The sequence below is a fragment of the Neopelma chrysocephalum genome, unplaced genomic scaffold, assembly GCF_003984885.1.
Source record: "Neopelma chrysocephalum unplaced genomic scaffold, ASM398488v2 Primary Assembly neopelma1_60, whole genome shotgun sequence".
NCBI lineage: Eukaryota > Metazoa > Chordata > Aves > Passeriformes > Pipridae > Neopelma > Neopelma chrysocephalum.
In genome coordinates, this window is record NW_020897715.1 from 17,011,408 (window position 1) to 17,034,503 (window position 23,096).

The window sequence follows — 23,096 nt, forward strand, 5'->3', positions numbered from 1 at the left end:
GCCACTTTGACCGATTTTGCCCTGGCTTTGCAGATGAAAGTAAGCTGCTTTTATTAAAAAAAAAAAAATAAATCTTTGAAAGAAACTCTTTCTAAGAAGAGCCAAACTACTTCTCATTCTTTTCTCATTTTGTACATGCTTATAATAAATTATTCAGCCTCTTTCAACACAGGACCAATACGGTTTTGCTGGGTTTAGGCGTTTTTATGTTTGATCCTTTTAGAAGCTCTTGCCCTATAAAGCTCACCAGGGCTCTGAGGGGAAGTTACCTGCATCTTTTTCTTGTACAGATCTCATCAAAGAAGAGTTGAGGGATTGGGGGCTGTGGAGAAAGAGAGAGAGAGAGACAGGTTAACTTAGACTAGAGTGCTTCTAAAGACTTCAATAAATCTTTTAAAAGTTTTAAAAAACAAAAACAACCCAACACTAAAAACTTAAACTTTTAATAACTCTGATTTGATCAAGTCACTAAGTATACTGATAGCATTGGTTGTTTCACTGTGCTTTTTGGAATGTATTTGCTGCAAATCCAATTATGTTTCAAATAAGACTGGCACTTACACTCTTTCTTCCAGGAATGCCACATCAGTGTTCAAGTCAGTCCTGGCACTCCTTGAACTGCCCTGTGAACATGAAGTGCCCTAAATTAGATTTTGTGTTAATCACATAAATAACCTTTAACCTCCTGTCTCAGAGGCAAGCTGGCATTTGTCCCAGAGCTATTACTACCGAATTATTTCCTCTTACCTGTCAGCTGCCTCGAAAGCAGACTAGTCACTAGCTGGGCAGGGACAGGAAGGGTCCTCCTCCTCTCTGCAGGTTCCTGCAGATCTTCTGCAGTCTCTGTCTCTGAGGATCTACCACGTTCCCGCAGTCATTGGGGTTACCCTTAGTTCACCCAGGAAGTAGAGCATGCTGCTCAGTTCCCCTCTGGCCTGGCTGCATAACTAGCAATAAAAGATTGCTGTAGCTTAATTTGATCCCCACTTAAAAAAAAAAGAAAAGTCATTAGTAATTGCATAGCTTTGCACTGACCTAGGCCTATGGTTTTTCATGCCAATACCTGAACGGACATAAACATGTTAAATAGGTGTAGAAACAAGTAGAATGGGGGGAATGACGGGGTGACAGGTGTATCTACTGGAGTGGGCCATGTGGACCAAACACCACACTTGAGTCCCATGGCACAGTGAGAATACCTGCACACTTGCCACCACTGGCGTAAGAGCCAGACACCAGTACAGATACACTCCAACTCCAGAGCACACCAGTAGCAACAGGACAATCACGGTGAAATACAAAGATCAGAAAGCTACAGCAATATTGCCCCTCTCTCCCTTCCTCCATGATAAAATATTCAGTGAAGGCTACAGGAGACAGAGGCAGCAGCAGTAAATATGACACAGTCATGCACACGGTACGTGATTTCCCCACCACCCACGGGGTTTGTCACTCACATATGGGAATGAAAAAAGAAAAGGGCAGCATGTATCGGTGTCTGCTCAGGCTCAAGGTTTTACAAGCCTGTGCAATATGTGAGATAATATGTTGACAATACTGCAGTAGGGGAAATATGAATGGGTGGATAGGGGAAGCAAGGTGGCCATAAAACTCTTAATGCACTGGCTCACCTTCAGGCCATGCTTTATCAGTACAAGGGGTTAAACTTCTTTGAGAGAGCCAGAGGAGGGTTTGGCAATCACTGAATAAGTGACATGGTGGCTCCATCACTGCTTTGCACCCTGTCTTTTGCTCTGTCCTGACACTGTGCTGCCTGGACAAATGAGAGTGGAAAGTCAGTGAGTGAGAGCTCCAGTTGGTCCCTTCCTGCAATTTCTTCAGGTGGAGCATCCCCCTCTCCTCACTGTCATCTCCTGACATTGGAAAAATTAGCAGTCCTGTGTCATGGATCAAGAAGTCCTGCAGAAAGATGAGGCAAAACCCAAGAGGGGTTTGGACAGCTACACAGTGGCTACTGCTTAAGGTAGATGGTTGCTGCCCTTCTGTTCCTCACAAGCAGCTATTTTGGTGGCTGCCAAAATGACCAGGAATTGCTACTGAAGTACTAATGTCACTCCCTTGCTTCTGAGGCAGTGGGATTACTCACTGCCAAGATCAGTGGTGTTTCCATTCTCTGAGGGCCTCCTGACCATGGCTGCTCTGAACTCCTTCCTACAAATGATACCAGTGGAATAATGTGAATATCGCTCTTGCTTCTAGAGCCTGCAGCAACCATTATCCCTTTCCATCACCATAGGCCAAGGGGCGTTCCCTCAGGGTACTTCACTCAGGTCCCAGTCCTCCCACTCTCCACTTGCCCTGCTCCTTTCCTATATAAGCAACTGTTTGTAAAACACTGATTGTGATTTAACAGGAGACCACTTTTCTGGTGGTCTTGCAAGCTCTCAAATCAGTGCCCTAGCATCAGAGGGGGAAGGGTTTTTATAGAGGAAACTTGTTAGCATCAGAGAGGAAAGAAGGACAATAACCTATTTGAGTCTGAGAAAACTGGGGCAACTGGGGACTCGTCTGCCAAAGCCTTTTCACTTCACAGTCACTGCCAGGACATGTCAGAGCAACTATTCAGTGCTACTGCAGTCCCAGCAAGGATCTGGGACGCAGAGCAGCTGCAACATCATGGCACCTGAGCAATTGAGCACCATTTTATCCAGGTTTTGCTGGATTTGCAAGAATTTACAAGAATCTGCAAGAAAATTTGCAAATTTTCTGCAGTCTCTGAAGTTTCTTGTTTGGTAGGAGACAGTGATGGCTCCTTCCCCCTTGCCAGCACCAGCTTTTGCTGGACCTAAGGAGGGGACTTGTCACTTGAGACCTCTGAGCCTGTCCACCCCTGCAGGGCTCAGTCTTTGTGCAAGTGGACTGGAATTTTGGAGCAGTTGTAAACACATTTCTGGCATTCTTGCAGTACGGGGGCCACCACATTCAGAGGATGCCAGGTCATGCTGCTGCTACATTTTGGATCAAAAACAAAGTGTTGTTGCTTTGGTACTTACCTTTCACTCAGGAAAGACCTGACTCCTGCAACTGGTGCGTTCAACCCGAGATGCACCTGCCTGCAGCTCTCTTGCTGGCAGCATGAGTGCTCTGGCAGGCTGACTCAGCTCCTTCTGGACGGTCAGATGTGACTGGGAAGTACAGAACACCATCCTCTGGGACATCTTGCATGTGGAATGAACACGTGCTCACTTCCTGTCCTCCTTCCTTTCTTTTCCACCCCTCTGAATCTTTCACACCACAATACTCCATACCCTACTGCACCCAGCACATGGCACATGGCTGTACACACATCCCACACTCTGTTTGTGCCCAGGCACCCCGTCTGAATGCCCACATGGACAGCACATCCCATGACTCTCCAGCAGTCACCTGTGCTTTGTAGATTAAAAGGCTGGCATGAAGGTAAAAGGCTGGTATGAATAATCCTGTTCCCCACGAAAGATCTCGGTGAAGGACATTAGCAGGGACCTAGGGAGCCCCTCCAAGTGCTGGGCCAGGCGAGGGGGTGACAGGGGACAGGATCACCAGAGCAGTGCATTGCTCTGGAACCAACACCAGACATGGGTCACGGATATCAGCTGGAGCTAACAAAATTGGATGTCCCCACCTGTGCAAAGTGTCTCCTTCCAGCATCAATGCTCCAGAGTGATGCCCCCTACTCACTTCTCATGGACTGGTTGCAAAACAGTTCATAAAACTTTCTAGCTCCTTGGGCAGCAAAGAAAGGGACCCACAAATCAGCATCTGCAAGTGCAGAAGGAAGGAACGGAGGGAGGGAGGGAGGAAGAGCAAATATCTGAACTGTGACTTTTGTTATCTCTGCAAAAGACTTTTTTTTTCTACTTTTCTTCTTTCCTTGAAAAAAAAAGACCTTTTTTTTCTAATTTTCTTCTTTTCTTGTAAAAAATAAACAAAAGCAGGCAGCAGAACACTTCCTGTCAAGTTTTGACCCAACTGCTTTGTGCAACAGTACTAAAGAAAGGGAAGTTTAAGGCGGTGTTAAACTCATCCAGTACAGCCATTACTAATCCGGTACTGGGGTACAGTCCCCCCATTCCTCTCCCCTGACAAACCTTCCTGATTAGTTTCTGTCTTCACACCCAGGCTGACTTCTGCACCCTAATCTCCAAACAGTGACCTCATTGCCTTGTTCAACTGGTGAGAAACTACAGTAAAATGGGAGAGGTAAACAAAGGGGGGGAACTAATGGCCAGAAGATTTAGGAGGTAGGAATCTGCTCCTTGCCGTCCTGCTTCCATTGTGTGCCTGAGCTTGAGAAAGTGCAAGCTGAGCCTCGACAAGGTCTTTTCTGTGACGGTTCCTCTGGAAACTCACTCCAGTCCTCCAGATGGTGACTTGGGACAACCAGCCTGCATATCATATACCCACTAGTACTAGACCCAGGGTTCTAGTCACTGCTTGTCACTGCTACAAATTCCATATAGTACCGGAATTCACCCACCTTCTGCAGCAGGAGCTCTTCATTCCCAGGCCAACCGTCTCACCAAAATATAAATACTAAAACCAAATGCCTGTATTGTCACAGAGCTAAATCTGTGTCTGCTCTGTGCAGCCAGCAGCATGCCCACCGCTAGCTGAGCTGTAGTTCATGCTCATGCTGACTAGAGAAACAGCAGTAACAGCACTCTGCCTACAAGGAGTATGTTCAATACCATTACACAATGCAGCCTTCAATATCCTCCTTTGGTACATGTTTCAAAGTGTCACCCCGTTCCTGACCCTGACAGATACCTCCAGGTCCTGGGCACCAGCAGCTCAACTCACATTGAGTGAGTTGAGTTGAAGACATTAGTCTTTCCAGACACTCAGTAAACACCTTTGTGTCCTTTTTCTTTAGAGGAAGGGGTCTTGCTGAGCTCACCCTGAAATATATCACCCTGGACAAAAGGGCTGAAAGGTTAAGGAGCTCCGGGGGGTGGATCAGCAGGGAGCTGGGGGCCAGGCGCCGGCCAGAACCAAAGCTATAAAGGCAGAGAGGGGCAAGGGACTGCATTCGACACGGATGCTGCATGTCCTGCCTCACCTCCCACAAGCCCTGGGATAAGAAGAAGATGCTGGGGCTCCAGTCATGGCCTTGCTCGTTTTTCCTCCTCTTGGTTCTGCTCTCTGCCAGCGTTCAGACTGTGTCCTTACCAGGACAGAGGCTACAGGTAGGAGGGACTGGGACAGAGCTGAGGGAGGTTTCAGAAGTGAAGTGACAATTTGGGGAAGTTGTGTTTGAACCTCAAATGAGTGGTGGTCCCAAATTTCAACTACTGGAGGCTGCTGTCTATTCTCACTGCTCCCTCCCCTTCAGTCCAGCAGCCTCAGCTCTAGGGTGACTTTATAACCCAGCTCCTAAAGAGCATCAGCATTTCAAGACGGGAAACACACAAAAGCTTTTTAGTGCTCTGCAGAGGATTTTAACGGTAAAGAGCCTGCCCCGTCTAACCCTGCTCTGTGTCAGCAACGACCAGAAATCACAGGTGTATCTCTCATCATGTTCAGTGCCTGGTTCTGATGTTTCAGGGGGAAGATGTATCCAGTTTGGCCAGGATTTTTGCTCCTAAGCTCAGTACTGCCTCTCAGTAGACACTCTCTAAGGCCAAGAGCCACAGTCAGGATGCCAGCTAAAGGCTTCTTCACTTGAGTAAATCTTTTATTCTCAGTAGTTTCAGCAATAATATTTTTGGCTTTCAAATCTACCCAGCTCCCTCTTACCCAAACCCTAACCTGAGTCCCAACACCTCGCCTTCACATAACCCTGGGAAAGCTCCAGGGAAGTAGTCAGGACGTGAACTAAAATCACAAGACTGATCCTAGTATGACTCACCACTTTCATTCCTCGCTGAAGATGCCCGTGTCCGCTTCAGTTAACTCACTACCGCAAGGAGCTGCACAAAGGCATCTTCAGCCTTAGCTCAGCATCCATGTGAGAGACAGATGTGGAACGGTTACCATAGGCTGCTTCCTAGGGCAGCCAAGCCATGCCTCTACTGCGCCCAATGCACCCCTCAACCCCTGTCTGCAGGCTTCCAGCAGTGCTGGGGGTGTATAATCAGCAAAAGATGATCTAGAGGATTCCCGGCAGATGGGGAGTCCCCCTTCCTCACACCTGCTGTGCTCTTGCCTCTCCCTCTTACCAGCAATTTGAGACAGGTCCATCCTTCCCACCAGCCTTCTGGAAAAAATGAAATGCCACACAGCAGCCTGAACACGCAGAGGTGCTCAGCATCCACAAGAGGAGCAAGGACTGAAGCTTGTTACCTTCCAAATCCAGGACTGGGAGGGAGATGCATGGCTTGACAAGAGCAGAGCAATCTGCATGCAGGCAGAGGCTCACAGCAGGTGCCTGCCTGCTGTTTTCAACAGCAAAGTCATTTCAGACAGCAAGAGCTGGTGATCTAGCCCTTCCCTCTGTCTGGATGCAATGTCACAGGCACAGTGCTGTGTGCAGGCATCACTTTAGGTTCTGCCTGACCCCTAAGGAGGGTGCGGGCAGTGGAGTACAAGGGGGTACAAAGCTTATAGCCAGGAGCAAAGGCATCTCTGCTCTCACCCCTCTCTTCCTTCTGTTTATCCCAGATGCTCCTTTCACGGTTGCTGCCCCTGGAGCCTGAGTCCGCACTGGCCGAAGAGGACACAAAGGAGGGGTCCAGCTTTGGTCCTCAGTTGGTCTCCTCCACCCTCCCCTTCCTCCCATCTGGGGCTAGAGCTGCCCGTTCTTCTCTCTGGCGCAAGACCCTTGCCAGTCGCAAGTGGGCACTGCCTGGAGATTGGGCCTGGAAGGCCATGCCCAGAGGCTGCTTTGGGCTGAAACTGGACCGCATCGGGACCTTCAGTGGTTTGGGGTGTTAGATTTGGAGGGGCTCTGAGGTGAGAGGGCCAGCAGTGAGGGGGCTCGAACAAGCGGGCAGGGACAAAGTTAAGGGGAGACTTGAACGCACAGACAGCGAGCAGATGGGGCCAGGGCCGGGAGCAGGGACCCCCCGCGCTGCCGGGGCTGTGCTGGGGCCCGGCCGGGGCGGGAGCAGGCGGGCGGGACGCCGCTGGGCGGCTCACCAGCCCCGCTTCTCCACAGCCGGGGGCACCTACGCTCGGGGACCAGCACGCCGTGGGGAACCAGCGCGGCTCGGGAACCGGCACGACGTACCGCTGGACGAAGCCCCGAAGCTCCCGCCCCGAAGGAGCGCGGCGGCGGCTGCAGGCAAGCGGCGCGGCGGTACCGGGAGGAGCTGCCCAGCTCCGCAGCTGCTCCCCTCGGCCGCTGGAGACCCGGCTACGCCGGCAGCCCTCTCCCCTCCTCCCCGCGCCTGAGGACTCGCTGATTAAACACGCTGTACTGTTTGCCGCGTCCGAGCTCGGCGGTGGCCGCCCCCCGGCCGTGGGGCGGGCGGGAGGCGGTGGCAGAGCGGGGCCCGCGTCCCCGGCCCCACGCGCGGGGCCACACCGGGCTGTGCCGCCGCCGCCGCCATTCCGCGTGGGGCGGGCGGCACGCGCGGCTGCGGCGCGGTGCTGCCGGGGGGGGTCGGGACGCGGGTGAGGGATCGAGCGGGCACCGGGGTACAAGGGCCGCGTTGGCTCATCCCGGCCGCACTCTGCCCCCGCCAGAGCAAACACAGGGGCCTCCTGTTTGCGCTGAAGCTTCCCCCGGGGAGCCTCCCTCGGTGGGCTGCGGCTGGGGCACCACGGACCCCGGCACGCGTTCGCAGCTCTGCTGCTCTACCACGAGAGCCATCATCATCCTCTGGCCTTTAAGGAAAGGTTGTAACCTCAGCTGGGTCTAAACTTAGCCGCCAGCACCTCGGCAGCACCGGGAATAGCAGTGGTATAAGGAGAGTTGGGTTACGTTTGAGCTGTGTGACCCCTCTCTGCCCCCCACCCCAGCACCTGCGTGGTTCTCCCAGCCCGCTCCCCCCTCTTCATCATCAAAGACTTGCTCAACCGAGCAGCCACAGGGACGTTCCTCCTTCCCCCCCGCCCTCCGCCAGTCCAGATTTCCATCCATTACAATCACCGGAATCCATTAGAATCACAGACTCTGAGTTGGAAGAGACCACACTGTTCCCACACCTTCCTCCTGGATGGGGGGGATTTGGGCGTGCTGTGGGCGTTGTACCTAACGCGGGTTTGTCCTGCCGCACGTGCCTCGCACCGAGCCGGGGGATGCAGCCCGGCAGGACTCCGAAAGGGAGCCCGGAATGGGGGGCGGGGAGCTGGGCAGCGGCCATGCCAGGAGCCCTTCCTCTTCGCAGGCAGCCGAGGAAGGCGGGCCGAGGCGGCAGACGAGCAGGATTTCCGCCGTCACGTCCCGCGGGCAGCGGCACCAGTGCCGCAGTGCTTCATTAAGATGGTGCTCACGCCGCAACCCGGCCGGGGCCCCTCCAGGACACGCCTGGATAAACTCACCCGGGGAGGGTACCAGGCGGGGGGCTAGAGAGCTCCCAACCAACACCTGCAGCTTCCCAGCGCCGGGGGGAATGGGAGATGCAAAGGGGCTGCTCCCTCGGGGTGTCCCCAGTATCCCTGCAGCCCTTTTGCCCTTGCTACCACAGAATTATAGAATGTTATGGGGTTGGAATAGACCTTGAAGATCATCTAGTCGCAGTCCCCCTGCCATGGCCAGGGACACCTCCCACTAGACCAAGTTGCTCAAGGCCTTATCCAATCTGGCTTTTAGCACTTCAAGGGTTGGGGCATCCACGACCACCCTGGGCAACCCCTTCCAGCGTCTCACCACCCTCACAGTAAAAAGTTAATGCTAATATCCAACCTAAATTTCCCGTCTTTCAATTTGTACCCGTTACTCCTTGTCCTATCACTACAGTTCCTATCAGAGAGTCCCTTCCCGGCTTCTCTGTAGGTCCCCTTCAGATACTGGATACTATTCCATGCAGGAGAGCGCAGGCTGCAGCCGAGGGTTGGGGGGTGCCTGCCCTTTGTTACTAGGTGAAAGCAGTGCACGCCATCCCCCGGGGCAGCAGCGAGCCCGGCAGGGGCAGCCCCTCACCGGCATCACCGGGGGGGGGGACGGGGGGTCCCTCCCCGCCTCCTCGGGCAGGGGCGCAGCCGCCCATTCCCGCCCTTGGGGCACCTCCCCGCAAAGACCAGGGCATCTCTCACCACCGCCATCCCCACCGCCAGCTCTGGGGCGGCTCGGCGGGAGGACGATGAGCGCTGAGCGCCAGGGACCCGCCGTTCCCAGCGTGGGGCCTTTGTTGCCGGGAGGCGGCGGGGCGGGGGCCGCCGGGGGAGTCCGGCGGCCGCACCCGCAGCGCGGGCGCACGTAGCCCGGCCCGGCCCCTGCGCTCCCATTGGGCGGCGGCGCGGCGGGGCGGGCCCCAGCCCTGCCCTTCCGTGCCTATAAAGGACGGCGGAGCGAGGCTGCGCCACCTCTTCACTGCGCGCTCGGCGGCTTGGAGGCAGCAGGTAACGGGCGGGGGCGGCGGGAGATGCGCGGGGGGGGAGGGTGGCGGCGGGGGGTGGGCGTGTGAGATTTCTCCCTCCCCACTTATACACACACTGCCCACTGGCGGGGGGCAGCCCCCGGGTGGAGCGGGGCCGCGTGGCGGCGGGGCCCGCGAGCACAAAGGCGGCGCGGCGCAAAATGGCGGGGGCGGCATGAGGGGGACGTGGGGGTGCGGGATGATCACCTGAGGAGGAGAAGGAGGAGATGGGGGCGCGTAGTTGTCGCTGGCTGGGAGGGGGCGGGGGGAGGAGGGGAGGGATGATGGCCCGGGGCGGGAGGATGTTCGCCCGCGTGGGGGCGGGCTCGGAGCGCGGGCCCCCCCTCGCCCACCCCCCTCGCGCCCCCTCAGCGAGGGGCGAGACGCTAACGGTGCCCGGGGCGCGCGCGGCCGCGGGGGGCGGTTGTGGCCGGTTCCCCTCAACCCCTCAACGGCGGTTTCTGCCCCCAGGAACATCCCGAAGAAGCAAAGATGGTGAAAGTCGGAGTCAATGGGTGAGTGCCGGAGTCGGTGGGGCGCGGAGGAATTGGGGATGGGGGGGGCAAGGTCGCCTCAAGGGCGCGGGGGAGGATTTGGGGGGGGTGGTTTGAGCCCCGCCGGTCCCCGCTCCGCCGTCGTCCCCCGGGGCAAACCGGTACCTGCTGAGTCACTTCCCTGCAGATTCGGGGTGACTCACCCCGGAAGGCAGTGCCACTGCTTGGCTGCCCCAATTTCCCCCCACGCATCCCCAGAGACCCCCGCAGCCTCCCACCGAAAAGTCACCCAGTGGATCGTGTGTCGGTGACGACCCTGGGGATGTGACCTTCTCGTGCCGGGCCGAGGAGTAACCGGATCCCCGGGGCCTCAGTAAATTTAGCACTTGACCTTTCCGGGGTGGGGGTCGCTCTTAATCTTTAACCGGGGTGCCTTGGCCTTTGGACGGGCTGCAGGGCTCCCTCCTGCCCTGCTGGGCAGGGAGCAGTGGATGATCCCGAGGGAAGGCTGCCAAGGACTGCCTGCCGTGCCCAGCCCAGCAGGTTCGCTGTTGTACCTTCACACCCGTGTCCTTCTCTCTCTCCAGATTTGGCCGCATCGGCCGCCTGGTCACCCGGGCTGCCGTTCTTTCTGGCAAAGTCCAAGTGGTGGCCATCAACGATCCTTTCATTGATCTGAACTACATGGTGAGTTGCCTTGCAGTGCCCCCTCTGGGCCTTTCCGAGTAGGGCTTCTCTAGATCTGTTCTAGTAGCTTCCCGGGAAAAACGAGTGTTACAGGAGGATGGCAGCCCGGGTACCTGACCTTCCTCTCTCTTTCTCTCCCTTTGCTAGGTTTACATGTTCAAATATGACTCTACTCATGGTCACTTCAAGGGCACTGTCAAGGCTGAGAATGGGAAACTTGTGATTAATGGGAATGCTATCACCATCTTCCAGGAGTAAGTAATCTCTTTCCCTTTCACTCCTCTGGGGCATGAAAGTGTGTGTCTCGTGGAGCAGCTCTTACAGTTCTTTCCCTCCTCAGGCGTGACCCCAGCAACATCAAGTGGGGAGATGCTGGTGCTGAGTATGTTGTGGAGTCCACCGGTGTCTTCACCACCATGGATAAGGCTGGAGTAAGTATGCCACAGTGGCACACGAGAGAAGGGATATACAACCACTCTTGCCTGTGGGGCACGATAATATGTACAGAATTGCTCAAGATGGGGCTGTAAGGAAGAAGAAGTGGTGAAGAAGCAAACTTGGAGGGATCTTGAGTTATCTGATGTCTTACTTTTCCCTCTCCAGGCTCACCTGAAGGGTGGCGCCAAGCGTGTTATCATCTCTGCCCCCTCAGCTGATGCTCCCATGTTTGTGATGGGTGTCAACCATGAGAAGTACGACAAGTCTCTGAAAATTGTCAGGTAAGAAGAGAGGAAGATGCCTTCTGGCCTGGAGCTCTCACCAACTGCGTGGGGTCTCCTCTCACCTCTGGCTGATGTGCCTTTTTCTCTCTACCCCAGCAATGCTTCATGCACTACTAACTGCCTGGCGCCCTTGGCCAAGGTCATCCATGACAACTTTGGCATCGTGGAGGGTCTTATGGTAGGTCTGCAGCTTGGTGCTGAGAAGGGTGCCCTATCCACAAGTCCCCTCATGTGAGAGGGAAAGCATCAGTAACTCCTTGTGTCCCGTGGGATGCTGTTTCTGGAGAGTATTGGCAGTGTTCTTACTCCTGTGCTCTTTTCTCAGACCACTGTTCATGCCATCACAGCCACACAGAAGACAGTGGATGGACCCTCTGGGAAGCTGTGGAGGGATGGCAGAGGTGCTGCTCAGAACATTATCCCAGCATCTACTGGAGCTGCTAAGGCTGTGGGAAAAGTCATTCCTGAGCTTAATGGGTGAGTGCCCCTTCTTGGTCATGAGGAGGAGACAGAATATTCCTAGGGGAATGGAGGGCTGGCAGAGAGGTCCCAGGTGCTATTTCTTGCTGACTCACTTCTCTCACAGGAAACTTACTGGAATGGCTTTCCGTGTGCCAACCCCTAATGTCTCTGTTGTGGACCTGACCTGCCGTCTGGAAAAACCAGTAAGTGTTGTGGGCAAGGTCCTAACAACCTTCAGATGGTGCCCCTGCTTCCTCTAAACTCCGTCTTGCTCCTGGAATTGCCCTCTGTGCACCTGACTTTGTCCCCGAAGACTTGATCTTTGTGAAAATAGCACCTGCTGTGGTGCTCCCATGTGTTTTTCCTCCCTCCTCTGCCCCCGGCAAACATTTTGTGTGAGTTGGGATCTGACCATCTGTCTCTTTTCAGGCCAAGTATGATGACATTAAGCGGGTAGTGAAGGCTGCTGCCGATGGGCCCCTGAAGGGCATCCTGGCATACACAGAGGACCAGGTAAGGAGCTCCCAGTCTCCTGGCCTGTGGTTACTGTCGCTTGCCTCATTTTTGACTGGCAGCAGCTTTGCTGGGATCTTGGGTATCTGTGTGTTAAAATTTCCCCTCTGTTTCAGGTTGTCTCCTGTGACTTCAATGGTGACAGCCATTCCTCCACCTTTGATGCGGGTGCTGGCATTGCACTGAACGACCATTTTGTCAAGCTGGTTTCCTGGTAGGTGCAGCCTTGGTGAGGGCTGGCACAGGCAGGTTACAGAGTTGGGTCCTGTTCGTTACTGCTGGCATTCCAGGGGGATACACAGACCCGAGTGGAGTAGGGTTGGCTCCAGCTTGTAACAGTCTCGATGGAGTGAGATTGCTTCTTAGCTGAAACAACTATAGCTTTCTCCTTCCCCTCTTGGACACATGGGTGGGATGCTCATCACTTTCTTTACTGGAAGTGGATGGGAAGCTGCCTGGATCAGTTGTGTAGGATGGGGCAAGGGAGCTAGAAGAATGGAAGAAGGGATGCAAGGAATGGGTCAGCCCTGACAGCACTTATTTTCTGTCCCCAGGTACGATAACGAGTATGGATACAGCAACCGTGTTGTGGACTTGATGGTCCACATGGCATCCAAGGAGTGAGCCGAGCACACAAGCCCCCCTGCTGCCTAGGGAAGCAGGATTCTCCCTTGTTGGAGCCCCTGCCCTTCTTCACCACCGCTTAGCTCTGCATTCTGCAGTGAGAGGCCAGTTCTGTTCCCTTGTCTCCCCCACTCCTCCAACTTCTCCCCGAGCCTGGGGGAGGTGGAGAGGCTGATAGAAACTGATCTGTTTGTGTACCACCTTACATCAATAAAAGTTATCACCATCTGAAATGCCTTTTCTGTCTGTCAGTGGAAATAGAAGGGGGGAGGTGTAATGAGCAGATGCAGGTGCCTGCATGGCACAGTCTCTGCAGCATGTGGCTGATGTGTGCAGCCTGGTGAGCTGTTTGTTCCACATGGGAGAGGCAAGGTTCCTGCCTGTGAGCCAAAATAAGGTGTGGTGCAGGTCTGTGCTCTCCAGACTGCTGTGTGGTAGAAAGGAGCTCTGTGACTCCATCCACCTTCTGCCTCTGGATTTGCATGTCTGGGCGTATGCAGGATAAAATACCGAGCAAGGTGACTTTGCACTTGCTTTGGTAAAGGGGCACAAGAAACAGAAATCAATTCTCCTTCCCTTGCCTTAGTAGGGGACAAGGAAGATATTTCATCTGCTTTTACCTTTTAAAATGAACTGGTGTTGCCTGAGAGGAAATGGCTGCCTTGGGACGTGTCGGAGGCCAGTGTCAGCATGGTGGTGGCTAGTCTTAATTCTGGCTTAATTCTGTGCGTAAGGAGGGGCAGTTGCAGTTAAGCTGCTGAGCAGCAAATCTCTACAAGGTGAGTGTCAGCCCTCTGATTCCCTGTGTTACCTCTGGAAGCAGGAACACTGCTGGACAGGGACGGAGCCTTCCGTGACCTGTGAGTGCTAGGACAGATAAGCAATGCACTGCACAAAATCACGTGGCCCTCCATTTTTAGCAGCTTAATTTAACATCTCAGGGCTGATGTGTTGTTCTCTCTTTGGCAGGCAGGGTTGGAGCTGATGTGCGGACCCCGCTTTAGATCCTGATCTGGATGCAGCAAGGACTTAGCTGGAGGACTTAAAACTCCCAGGATCAAGGTATGCTGGACATAGTTTCCTGGAGCCGCTTATCTCCAGTGGTTGAGCTGCATAAAAATTAAATGTTTGCTGGACTAGAGGGTGATGACTCAAAGTTATGTTGCAAAGAGAAAAAGGTTAAATAACCTGCCTCTGGATAGGAGCTGGGACTCTGAGCAGATCATGAGACCTGGGACAGCAGGAATACCTGGCTTACCCCACAAATGGCCCCATGGAAGCTTTAGGTAACTCTGGAGTTAAATGGGAGCTGCCTGATGCTGGGCTCACTGGAGGCAGCCCTCCCGTGGAGCTGGGTTTCTGCTGAGGAGAGGTGTAGCCTGCAGACCTGTCAGGCTTACAAATTAGTCTTGGGTTGGTCCCATCCTGTCCTTGATTGCTGTGCTTGGGTGCTTTGAATGGCTGTGCTGTGTGCATATTTGTGTGCGTGCCAGTCAGCGCCTTGCTTGATAATCTGGAAGCGCAGAGAGGCAGAGAGGATACTGAAACACCTCGGGGGAGGGGGAAGGGATGGATATGCCTGTTTTCCCATGTAAAACAAATATTTTAAACAGGGTTAAAAGCTGGAACATTACTAAGAGTAACCTTTTTTTTTCTCTAAAAAGCCTTATGTTTCCTAAGCAAGATAAGGGTGCCTGAAAATTCACGTAGAGCAAAGAATTCTTGTTATTTAACAAGAGTGAGCTCTATCCAACCTGAGATCAAATTGCTGTCGGAATGAGCAAATTCATACAACCTGGGGGGTGGGGTGTAGGGAGGAGTATGTGCTCTCAGACCAACAATTGCTGGGAATGTCTTGAATAAAAGTTCACTGTGTTTTAAAATACTATTTCAACTAGTTTACAATCTTGCTTGAAATTCCTAGAAAAACGATAAAAGTATTCAGGCAAGGCGCAAACCAGGAATCACAGTCTTTAAAAAATGGTTGGTCTTGTATGGAAACAGGAAGAACGAGTGTGGCAAACAAGTTGTGCAGCTTTCGGACTGCCTGGAGGGCTTGGTTTCCTTTCTCATATAACCTCCCTGAAAAGCACAGGACTTCTCCAGAATCCTCATTTTGCATCCAGACACTGCCTACAGCTGGCACCACAGCAAGGCCCCTCCGGGCAGATGGAAAAGCTGGCTCAGTGGCCAGCCTGTCTGAGAACTGCAACCCTGACCTATAAAACTAAAATTTTTTTTTAGTCAATTTGACAAACTGACATATTACTGTGAATGGCATTGGGATAAAGATGGGAGATCTTCTGTGGCAGCTGCTTCTGTCTCTGGAGAACAGTTTTTTCCAAAGTAGGGGAGCTCTAGATTTGTTCTTACAGCATTTCTAAGGAAAACTGATAGAAATGCTTGGTCTAGCAAGGCAGGTGCTCAGGCAAACATAAGGAAGCTCTTGTTCAGCAAAGGAGTGAAAAGTGATCACACCACTTTGCTGGGACAAACCAACTCCAAGAGCAGCTGTGATGAGCCAGAATCTATCCTGGTTTGTGAACACCTTGCAAGGGGAAGGCATAGAAGGACACCGATCCTGGCTGAAGGCTTGACTGCCTTCCTCGACTGGCCAGGCACCAGGGCTCACTGTGCTGGGCCATCATGGGAGAGGGATGGACCTGGGATCCAGGTTCACTCCTTTGCAGGGCTGTGCTGACAGAAAGCTCTCTGATGGGCAGCCAACCCTTTCTAGGGGTGGTAAGCTGTACCTTTTATTTTCAGTTTTAGGACAGCTAATGGTAATTAGCAGTGGTGTTATGGGAGAATTTAGTTTTATGGCAACTTTGAACATTTAGAGAAATTATTTTATATTTCATTAGCATTTGCACAGACTACCACACATGCATTACTTCCCCAAGAAAGGGCTAGTTGTTCTCAGACCACCTTCTTCTTGAGATGTCAGCATGAAACCTCAGCATTAAGGAAGATGCCATGTAGTGAAAATCAGCTTGAGCAGGTGTGTAAACTAATTAAGCTCACTTGAAAAATCACAACAAAATGTAAAAAAATGGTGAATGCGTAAGCACAGTAAAAAAAGATCTTGGACGTTTTAAACATACTCTGTCCATTACTGAAGTAAATCAGTCTTAGAGCAAAGCAACTGACAAGATCAATGCAAGGAAGAGGAGATATAGATCTCCGATGGAAAGACTATGACACAAGGCATATATTGAACAGTGATAAAAGACACCTTAAACAATGTTCCAAACTCCTTCATAACAAATGCCATTCACAAAATGCAGGTTCATGACATAAACTCAGGGTATGCAAATACCCCTTGTGGGCTCCAGCAGTACTCACAGAATGCAGGCGTTTCATCAAAAACAGGCTGCCTACCTTTGAGCAATCATACTGTCTGCACACTGCAAAAACAAATAATTTGTTACGTACTCTTCTGAGCTGAATGCAATCTCTTATTCCAGGACAGCTGACTTACCTCCATATATTACCTTGCTATAGAAGTGCCATCTTCCTTCTCAAGGGAGTTATTCTCAATTAAATGTTCCTAGAAGGAACAGTAGTGCTATGTTATACTTTACTGCATAAAATTTGAAAAGGCAGCCATCAAAAAGCGAAGCTGTAGTCAAATGAAAATAAAAGAAAATAACAGAAAAACTCATAAATACTAGAGAATGAAGCTTAAGAACCTAAAGAAAAAAAAAGGCAGATTTTCAGGAGACTCTGTGACAAATAGAAAATATGAAAACCTCGTTTAACGCATCTTGGAGGCAAGAAAGCTGCCAAAAAGCCATAAGATGGTGTGGGAGTGATTAGGGAAGCTTAGGGCCATGACAGAAAAGTAAAGTTGATGTTTTGCCATCAGAGGAGCTTTGGGGTATTGCCAGATGAGATTTTCCTCGGCAGTGATGAGATGAAGCTGCAATTGCAAACCGAAGCATCAGGACTTGAGAACATATCTGTGACACTAAAAGGCAGCACAGTATCAAGTGCCAGACTTGGATGGTCTCCAGCATGAAATGGATGAACAGGTAACTGTGCTGTAAGTAATTCACCACTCACCTCAACCCCCCACATGATGAAAAGCCACAGGATTTACAAAAAAACAGGCTGGAAAAACCTTTCAAACAACAGCCCTAGCACAGGGAAAGTCATCTTCTGCAGGTTTTAAACTAGCAGCAAGGTTGGTGGCGACAGAGAGCAGGTATGAGTGTCCAGCATCTGAGGACATCTGCCCCACCATTCAACACCTTCAGAACAATTTGGAGCATGGGGTACCAAGGTCTGTCGATTATGCAAAATGATCCAAAACACTGAATACTGAATCAGCCTGTGGAAAGGTGCAGAAGGATCTTGGGACCGAGTGACTGGATTATTAAAATGGTAGGTGAAATTCAAGGTTTCTAAATGAGAAATAATACATGTAATGGGGGGAGGGGACATAACTCTAATGTTGGGATGTCAAAGCCTTTCTTTAACGTTGCCCAAACCTCCACCAAACAAGCGAGCAACCTTTGTTGACCTTGCCCTGAGTCCTGGGACAGAAAAAAAAAGTGGTTTGTAACCTCTGTAATCTCCAGCTTTTTAGTTGCCAAGTTGGATAGTGGTTTAGGTGCTGGACCCAAAGCACCAAATTTCAGATGGCCTCCAGCTTCCCATCTCCTCAGACTCCTAGTATGCTTTTATCAGCCTGACTAAACTGCCCTACGGAATGTCATCGTGCACTGACTTTAGGCACTGCGCAAAAATGCTCACTGGTCTTTTTCTTAAGGAGCAAAATAACTAAACTTTTCACTCTTGAAACATATTTTTTTCCAGTCTGGAATCACAGTTAGGAGTCTTTGCTCTATCTATTCCAGTTTCTGATGCAAAGCAGGACAAAGCACACCAATGTCACGTGTGGATAAAAGATGTTTGAAAATGCCATCTGCTTCAGCGCCTGGCTGAGAACTTGCACAAGGTTGTGAATCCTGCTCCCTAAGTCTTTCCAACTTTCCCGTTGTCACAAGGAAGGTTAGTCACCAATATTTCTTGCTCATAGATGTATCTATGCGTGGCTGTATATGTATGGCAACAGAACGTATTTTGACTCTATTCAAAAACACACTGTAATGCCTTTTGGCATTTTTGAGTGAGATATTTATTTTTTTTAAGAGCCTATCATTTCTAGATATCAAGAATGGTCTCAGTTTTGTCTGTTGATTCCTTGTCCTTCTATAAATGTGTGTAGATTTTTTTTCCATTCCTTCGTGATGTCTCCCCTCCTCCCCCCTCCACTGGTTTCTCATTGGCTTTTGGACGTGGCCTGTCAGACTAATCACTGACGTCATTTGTTCACCCATCCACCCAGGCTTTTCTTTAAATGTCTTCCCCAATGCATTTAAAAACTGACCTCAGCAAACCATGCATTTCAGCAGCCACTGCTTTTTTCTCACCATGGGGGTTACTGTGCTTTGCAAAACACCGTTTGCAGGAATGCAGTGATGGCTCCATGCTTCATTTTCTGCATCACTCACTCCATCTCCCCAAGCAGCCTCAGGCTTTAAGCAGTGGCTTGCTCATCACTATAGCACCCCACGCGCCTCTCCACGTTAGTGTGCTCTAGGTCATCTGTGCCTGGAAATGTAGCAGTGTTCATTTGGAGAAGATCCTATAAAGGATCTTCCTTATTTGCTAATGGCCTGAAAAGTGCTTCATCATTCCCTTCTGACCACATTCTCCTCTTTTCATATACCAAACAGACTTATCTGGTGAGTACTTCTCTTTTTTTGCCTTGTTTTGATTTTTTTTTTCCCCCAATTTCAGCCATGAAGAAAATATTACTGTTAGGATTGATTTTTCTTTAAATATAACTAGAACAACTTGTTAGTGTCCTTAGACATCCAGCTATTGTTATTTTTTTCTGAGGTGATGTGAGTAGCTGAAGACCTCTTTATACAGCTGAATTATTCCCCTACCCACAGTTGCTGTAGTTGTTATGAGGTTTATTTTTGTTAATTTAGGTCAGGCTTTATAATTATTTTTATTAGTTATTCTTATTTCTAAGTACTTTTGTCACAAGGCCACTAATTCCAGGAAGCAGTTCACTGAAAGCTAGCTTCTCATGTGTACTAAATCACAGCTTTTTGAAAAGCTGGAAAAACTCTGCTATTTTCAAAGATCTCTCACTAATTTCACTCAAAGAAAAAGCTACACAACACCATGCAGTTCTCTGCTGACATTTTTGTCCTGGCTGATATCTCAGTTTGTTTCTTGGTTGATCCCTTGTCCTTAGGCAACCATCAATCTTAACCCAATTTTCATCTGTCATAAGGACATCTAAAATCATTGCCTTACTTGGACATGCCATCATTTGTAAACTGATGAGAAACTCTCCCTGGCACAGCATATTCTTTGGTATCCCCAGCCAAAGTCTCCCATGACAGTGTAATTTTCCTTTCCACACAAAGTAGAGACATTAAATGTTTTTTGGAGGGATTCAGGAGTATATAAAAGACCCTTCAATGCCTTGATGAAATTGTGTCAGAGCATGTTACTTGGCTATCAGCTCTAGAGTGAATGTGATTTTTTAACACAGCTTGTACACCCAATTCACAATTGCTCTTGCCTATTTGCCTGTTATCCAAATGGGTTAGACTGAGCTAGCAGTTCTGCCATGTGATTGTGAACATTAAAAATATCAATTAACTACATTTCCTCCTACCCTGAGAATTCCTATTTCCTCTTGCACTTTGCCCAGATGCAGTCTGCTGTTGGGAGCTGAAAATGTTGCCTCTTCCCATCTGTGGTGATATTGGTCCAGCTTGATCTCGATGCCTTTTGATGGCCACTTGAGCTCCTTTTCCATAGTGTTACCTTAGTACCCAGCTCTTACAGCTGCTCTCCAAGCCATGACATCCATATCCCCCCCACCAGTGGACCTACTGCATGCTCTCCTTGCTCTGTCTCAAGGGAAAGTGAAAAAATTTAGAAAATTCACATCCAAGACATTCCTCACATTCTCATACATCCATTGGAAGATTAAGCTATGATTGGGCTTCCCTAAAGCTGCCTGCAGCCCTTCCAGTTCTCCATGCTGTCTTACTATCACTCCCAGCATTAATCACCATGTGTAGGGGCTTGCCAGACATTTTCAGGAGCCTGTCCATGCATCATCCAGGTGTATCTCCAACGAGGCAGCACTCCACCATATTCTGCATTAATTCTGACTTCTCCTCTTGAAAGGAGGTTTCTTACCTGTAGCCAGAGTATTTCCTATACTTGATAATCACGTGCAAGTTCTGGGACACCCTGTGCCACAGGTACCTGAGACAGCAACAACCATAAACATATAAAAGAGTATGGCCAAAAGTACAAGGCTTAGGAAAGTCCATCTCCCAGCTCAGATCTAGAAACAAGAAAAACTTTCTATGAAGCTTTGACCTCTCCTAACTCTTGGCTAAGAAACAAGATGAACTGGTTAGCAGGGAATCAAAAGTTGTTCCAGGGAAGGCAGTCAGCCTCACATTTAGGTCCATCTAAGGAATCCCGATATGAGGAAAAGCTAATTCACACAAAGGCAAGTTGTGTGGGACAAGTGACAAAGTGCCCTCAGCAGAAGGGTGCGGGGTGGAAAATACAGGACCTTAACTGACTCGAGACAAGTCAGACTCTTGCAGCGATATGATCTAAAATAGATCAGATCCAGGAATGAGCGAAGGGATGATGCAAGCTTGCTTAACACAGGGAAGAAGATCTGGGCTACTAAGTGGTTAGGTTGACTGAACCCTCTCTAAAGCCAGTAAGAACCATCCCACACTCACGCAGTGAGGCGCAAGGAAAGCGATGCTCCCCACCCTCTGTGTGGGAAATTCTGCTAGTATTCATCAAGAAACTCAGTGGGCCTGGTGAGAATTCCAGAACAGGTAAGGCTGGAAGGGACTACAGTGGATCATCTGGTCCAACCTCCCTGCTCAAGCAGGGTCATCCCTGGCACATGGCACAGGATTGCACCGAGATGGTTCCTGAATATCCACAGTGAGGAAGACTCTACAACCTCTCTGGGCAACCTGTTCCAGTGCTTGGTCATCTGCACAGTAAAGTTCTTCCTTCGTACAAGTGGAATTTCCTGTGTTCCAGTTTCTGCCCTTTGCCTCTTCTCCTATTGCTTGACATCACCAAACAGAGCCTGACTTCTTCCTCTTGACACCCTCCCTTCAGATACTTGTACACATCGATGAAGTTCTCTCTCAGTTGGCTCTTCTTCAAGCTGAACAGGCCCAGCTCCCTCAGCCTTTCCTCGTGAGCTGCTTCCTCGCCTCATGATCTTTGTTGCCCTCCACTGGACCTGTCCAGGAGCTCCATCTCTCTCTTGCACTAATAAGACCAGAACTGGACACATCCCTCCAGATGCACCTCGCTAGGGCTGAGTACAGGGGCAGGATCACCTCGCTCGACCTGCTGGCAATGTTCTTCCTAATGCACCCCAGGATACCATTGTCCTGCTTGGCCACAAGGGCACACTACTGCCTCGTGGACAGCTTGTTGCCCACCAGACTTCCAGGGCCTTCTCCACAGAGCTGCTTTCCAGGAGGTTGACCCCCAGCCTGTACTGGGGAGTAATGTGGAGTTATTATTCTCCTGGTGCAGGACCCTGCATTTGCCTTTGTTGAATTTCAGATGGTTTCTCTCTGCCCAACCCTCCAGCCTGTTGAGGTCCTCCTCCCAGCTATGTCTTCAGTGAACTTGCTGAGGAGGCTCCGTTTGTTGTTAATGAATTTGAAGAAGCCCTTCTTACTGTCCTTCACATCCTTGGCCAAATTTAGTTCCAGATGGGCCTTGGCCTTCCTCATCTCATTTCTACACACTCTGACAACATTCCTATATTTGTTCCAAGTAGCCTTTTCCTGATTCTACCTCCTGCATATCTCCTGCTTGTGCTTGAGTATTGACAGGAGTTCCTTGTTCATCAGCAGTTCTCTTGCCACTTTTACTCAATTTCTTGCTCATGGGCATGCACTGTGCTTGAGCCTGGAGGAAGCAGTGCTTGAATACTGACCAGCTCACTTGGAAACCTTTTCTGTGAAGGGCCCGTTCCCATAGCATTCTTCCAAGGAGGTTCCTGAAGAGGCTAAAATTAGCTCAGAGCCACCTTGAAGACTGGGTGTTTAAAGACCATCACTCACCTTTCAGATGAGTCCTAGGGGACATCATCAGGGAAAGGGTAGGGGAGGTGACTCTAATGCCACAGGATCAGAAATGCATTCAGCAGGGAACCACAGCTCACTTCTGGAGCATGCCTGGCACTGCCTGCTGAAGGCCCTTGCTAGGAGACTGATCTCAGCATGGGGAGCATGGAGTACAGCAGCCACGGCAGAGAACTGCACCTCTCACTCCAGCTCAAAGGCTGATCGTGTCCCTCGGCTCCTCATGGAGGCAGGATGCTCAAAAGTGGGTTTGTCCCAGCCCTGAGACAGCATTTGCCTCAAAGGAGGGGTTTTGTGCCACTCCTGCAGCTGATATTAAAGTTGTGCCTGTCTTCACCTAGGCACAGCAGTCCAAATGTTGGGGAGGGAGAAGCCAGAGTAACCACTAGCATATTTCCAGACTGCCCAAGTAAGTCTCCGCCAACATGGACTTCTGAAGGGTGGGGAAGCTATTGAACCAGACTGTGTAAATGTTCAGTGGGAGGACCTCATTGCCAATCCAGAGACTCAATCCTAAAAGGATGGTCTTGGACAAATGTTCATGGAGGCACCAGTCAGCAGCCACAGCCCCAAGCTGGATGTTGACAGAAGGACTGCCCGGATGCATCCTGCTATGGAATCCCATTCAGTCTACGCTTGGACAATACTCGGGCATTAAACATTCACATTAATGCATGGACACCAAGTGAGACAGGAATTGATATTGCTTCCTGAGCAGGCACTGCCAGGAGGTGTCCTGGAAAAAGGATGGCATTAAGCAACACAGCACTGAGTAGTTCATAGATGTCACTGGTGGGGGAACAGAGCCTCTTGCTGGTGATACAATTCACCAGAGAACAGCATCTTGCACACATGGGTGGCAGAGATCTCGGTTTCACTGCAAAGGGAGTTCTGTCAAGCAGTGTGGGACTGGGGTCCTGACATATCCTGGTACATGGGTGT

General features: G+C 50.6%; 2 protein-coding genes and 1 long non-coding RNA gene across 4 annotated transcripts; 2 read left to right on the top strand and 1 right to left on the bottom strand.

The window, feature by feature from the left end:
- Positions 1–13: 13 nt before the first annotated feature.
- LOC113966513 lies at positions 14–3,440 on the bottom strand. 2 transcript variants are annotated; one of them, XR_003533860.1, is made up of 4 exons: positions 2,108–3,440; positions 748–1,774; positions 562–623; positions 14–322 (listed from the first exon to the last, which is right to left on the bottom strand). It is a non-coding gene; the product is annotated as an uncharacterized LOC113966513 (long non-coding RNA). The 2 variants fall into 2 exon arrangements; XR_003533859.1 differs by having other exon boundaries at positions 748–3,440.
- A 1,427-nt stretch (positions 3,441–4,867) lies between these two features.
- LOC113966514 (C-type natriuretic peptide 2-like) lies at positions 4,868–6,941 on the top strand. The gene is made up of 2 exons (XM_027681331.1): positions 4,868–5,189; positions 6,604–6,941. Exons 1-2 carry the CDS (start codon positions 5,049–5,051, stop codon positions 6,874–6,876), a joined length of 414 nt encoding a protein of 137 aa, XP_027537132.1. The 5' UTR covers positions 4,868–5,048; the 3' UTR covers positions 6,877–6,941.
- A 2,413-nt stretch (positions 6,942–9,354) lies between these two features.
- Positions 9,355–13,199, top strand: GAPDH (glyceraldehyde-3-phosphate dehydrogenase). The gene is made up of 12 exons (XM_027681340.1): positions 9,355–9,447; positions 9,936–9,979; positions 10,546–10,645; positions 10,793–10,899; positions 10,986–11,076; positions 11,249–11,364; positions 11,464–11,545; positions 11,693–11,844; positions 11,954–12,032; positions 12,259–12,342; positions 12,459–12,556; positions 12,897–13,199. The coding sequence occupies exons 2-12, from the start codon at positions 9,957–9,959 to the stop codon at positions 12,964–12,966; spliced, it is 1,002 nt and encodes a 333-aa protein (XP_027537141.1). The 5' UTR covers positions 9,355–9,447; positions 9,936–9,956; the 3' UTR covers positions 12,967–13,199.
- The last annotated feature ends 9,897 nt before the right edge of the window (positions 13,200–23,096 follow it).

Bases quoted from the DNA above. Each gene is read 5' to 3' on its own strand.
- LOC113966514 (XM_027681331.1), top strand. From the start codon at position 5,049: ATGTCCTGCCTCACCTCCCACAAGCCCTGGGATAAGAAGAAGATGCTG. The intron at 5,190-6,603 runs GTAGGAGGGACT...TGTTTATCCCAG, and splicing joins TACCAGGACAGAGGCTACAG to ATGCTCCTTTCACGGTTGCT.
- GAPDH (XM_027681340.1), top strand. From the start codon at position 9,957: ATGGTGAAAGTCGGAGTCAATGG. The intron at 10,900-10,985 runs GTAAGTAATCTC...TTCCCTCCTCAG, and splicing joins GCTATCACCATCTTCCAGGA to GCGTGACCCCAGCAACATCA. The intron at 11,546-11,692 runs GTAGGTCTGCAG...CTCTTTTCTCAG, and splicing joins GCATCGTGGAGGGTCTTATG to ACCACTGTTCATGCCATCAC.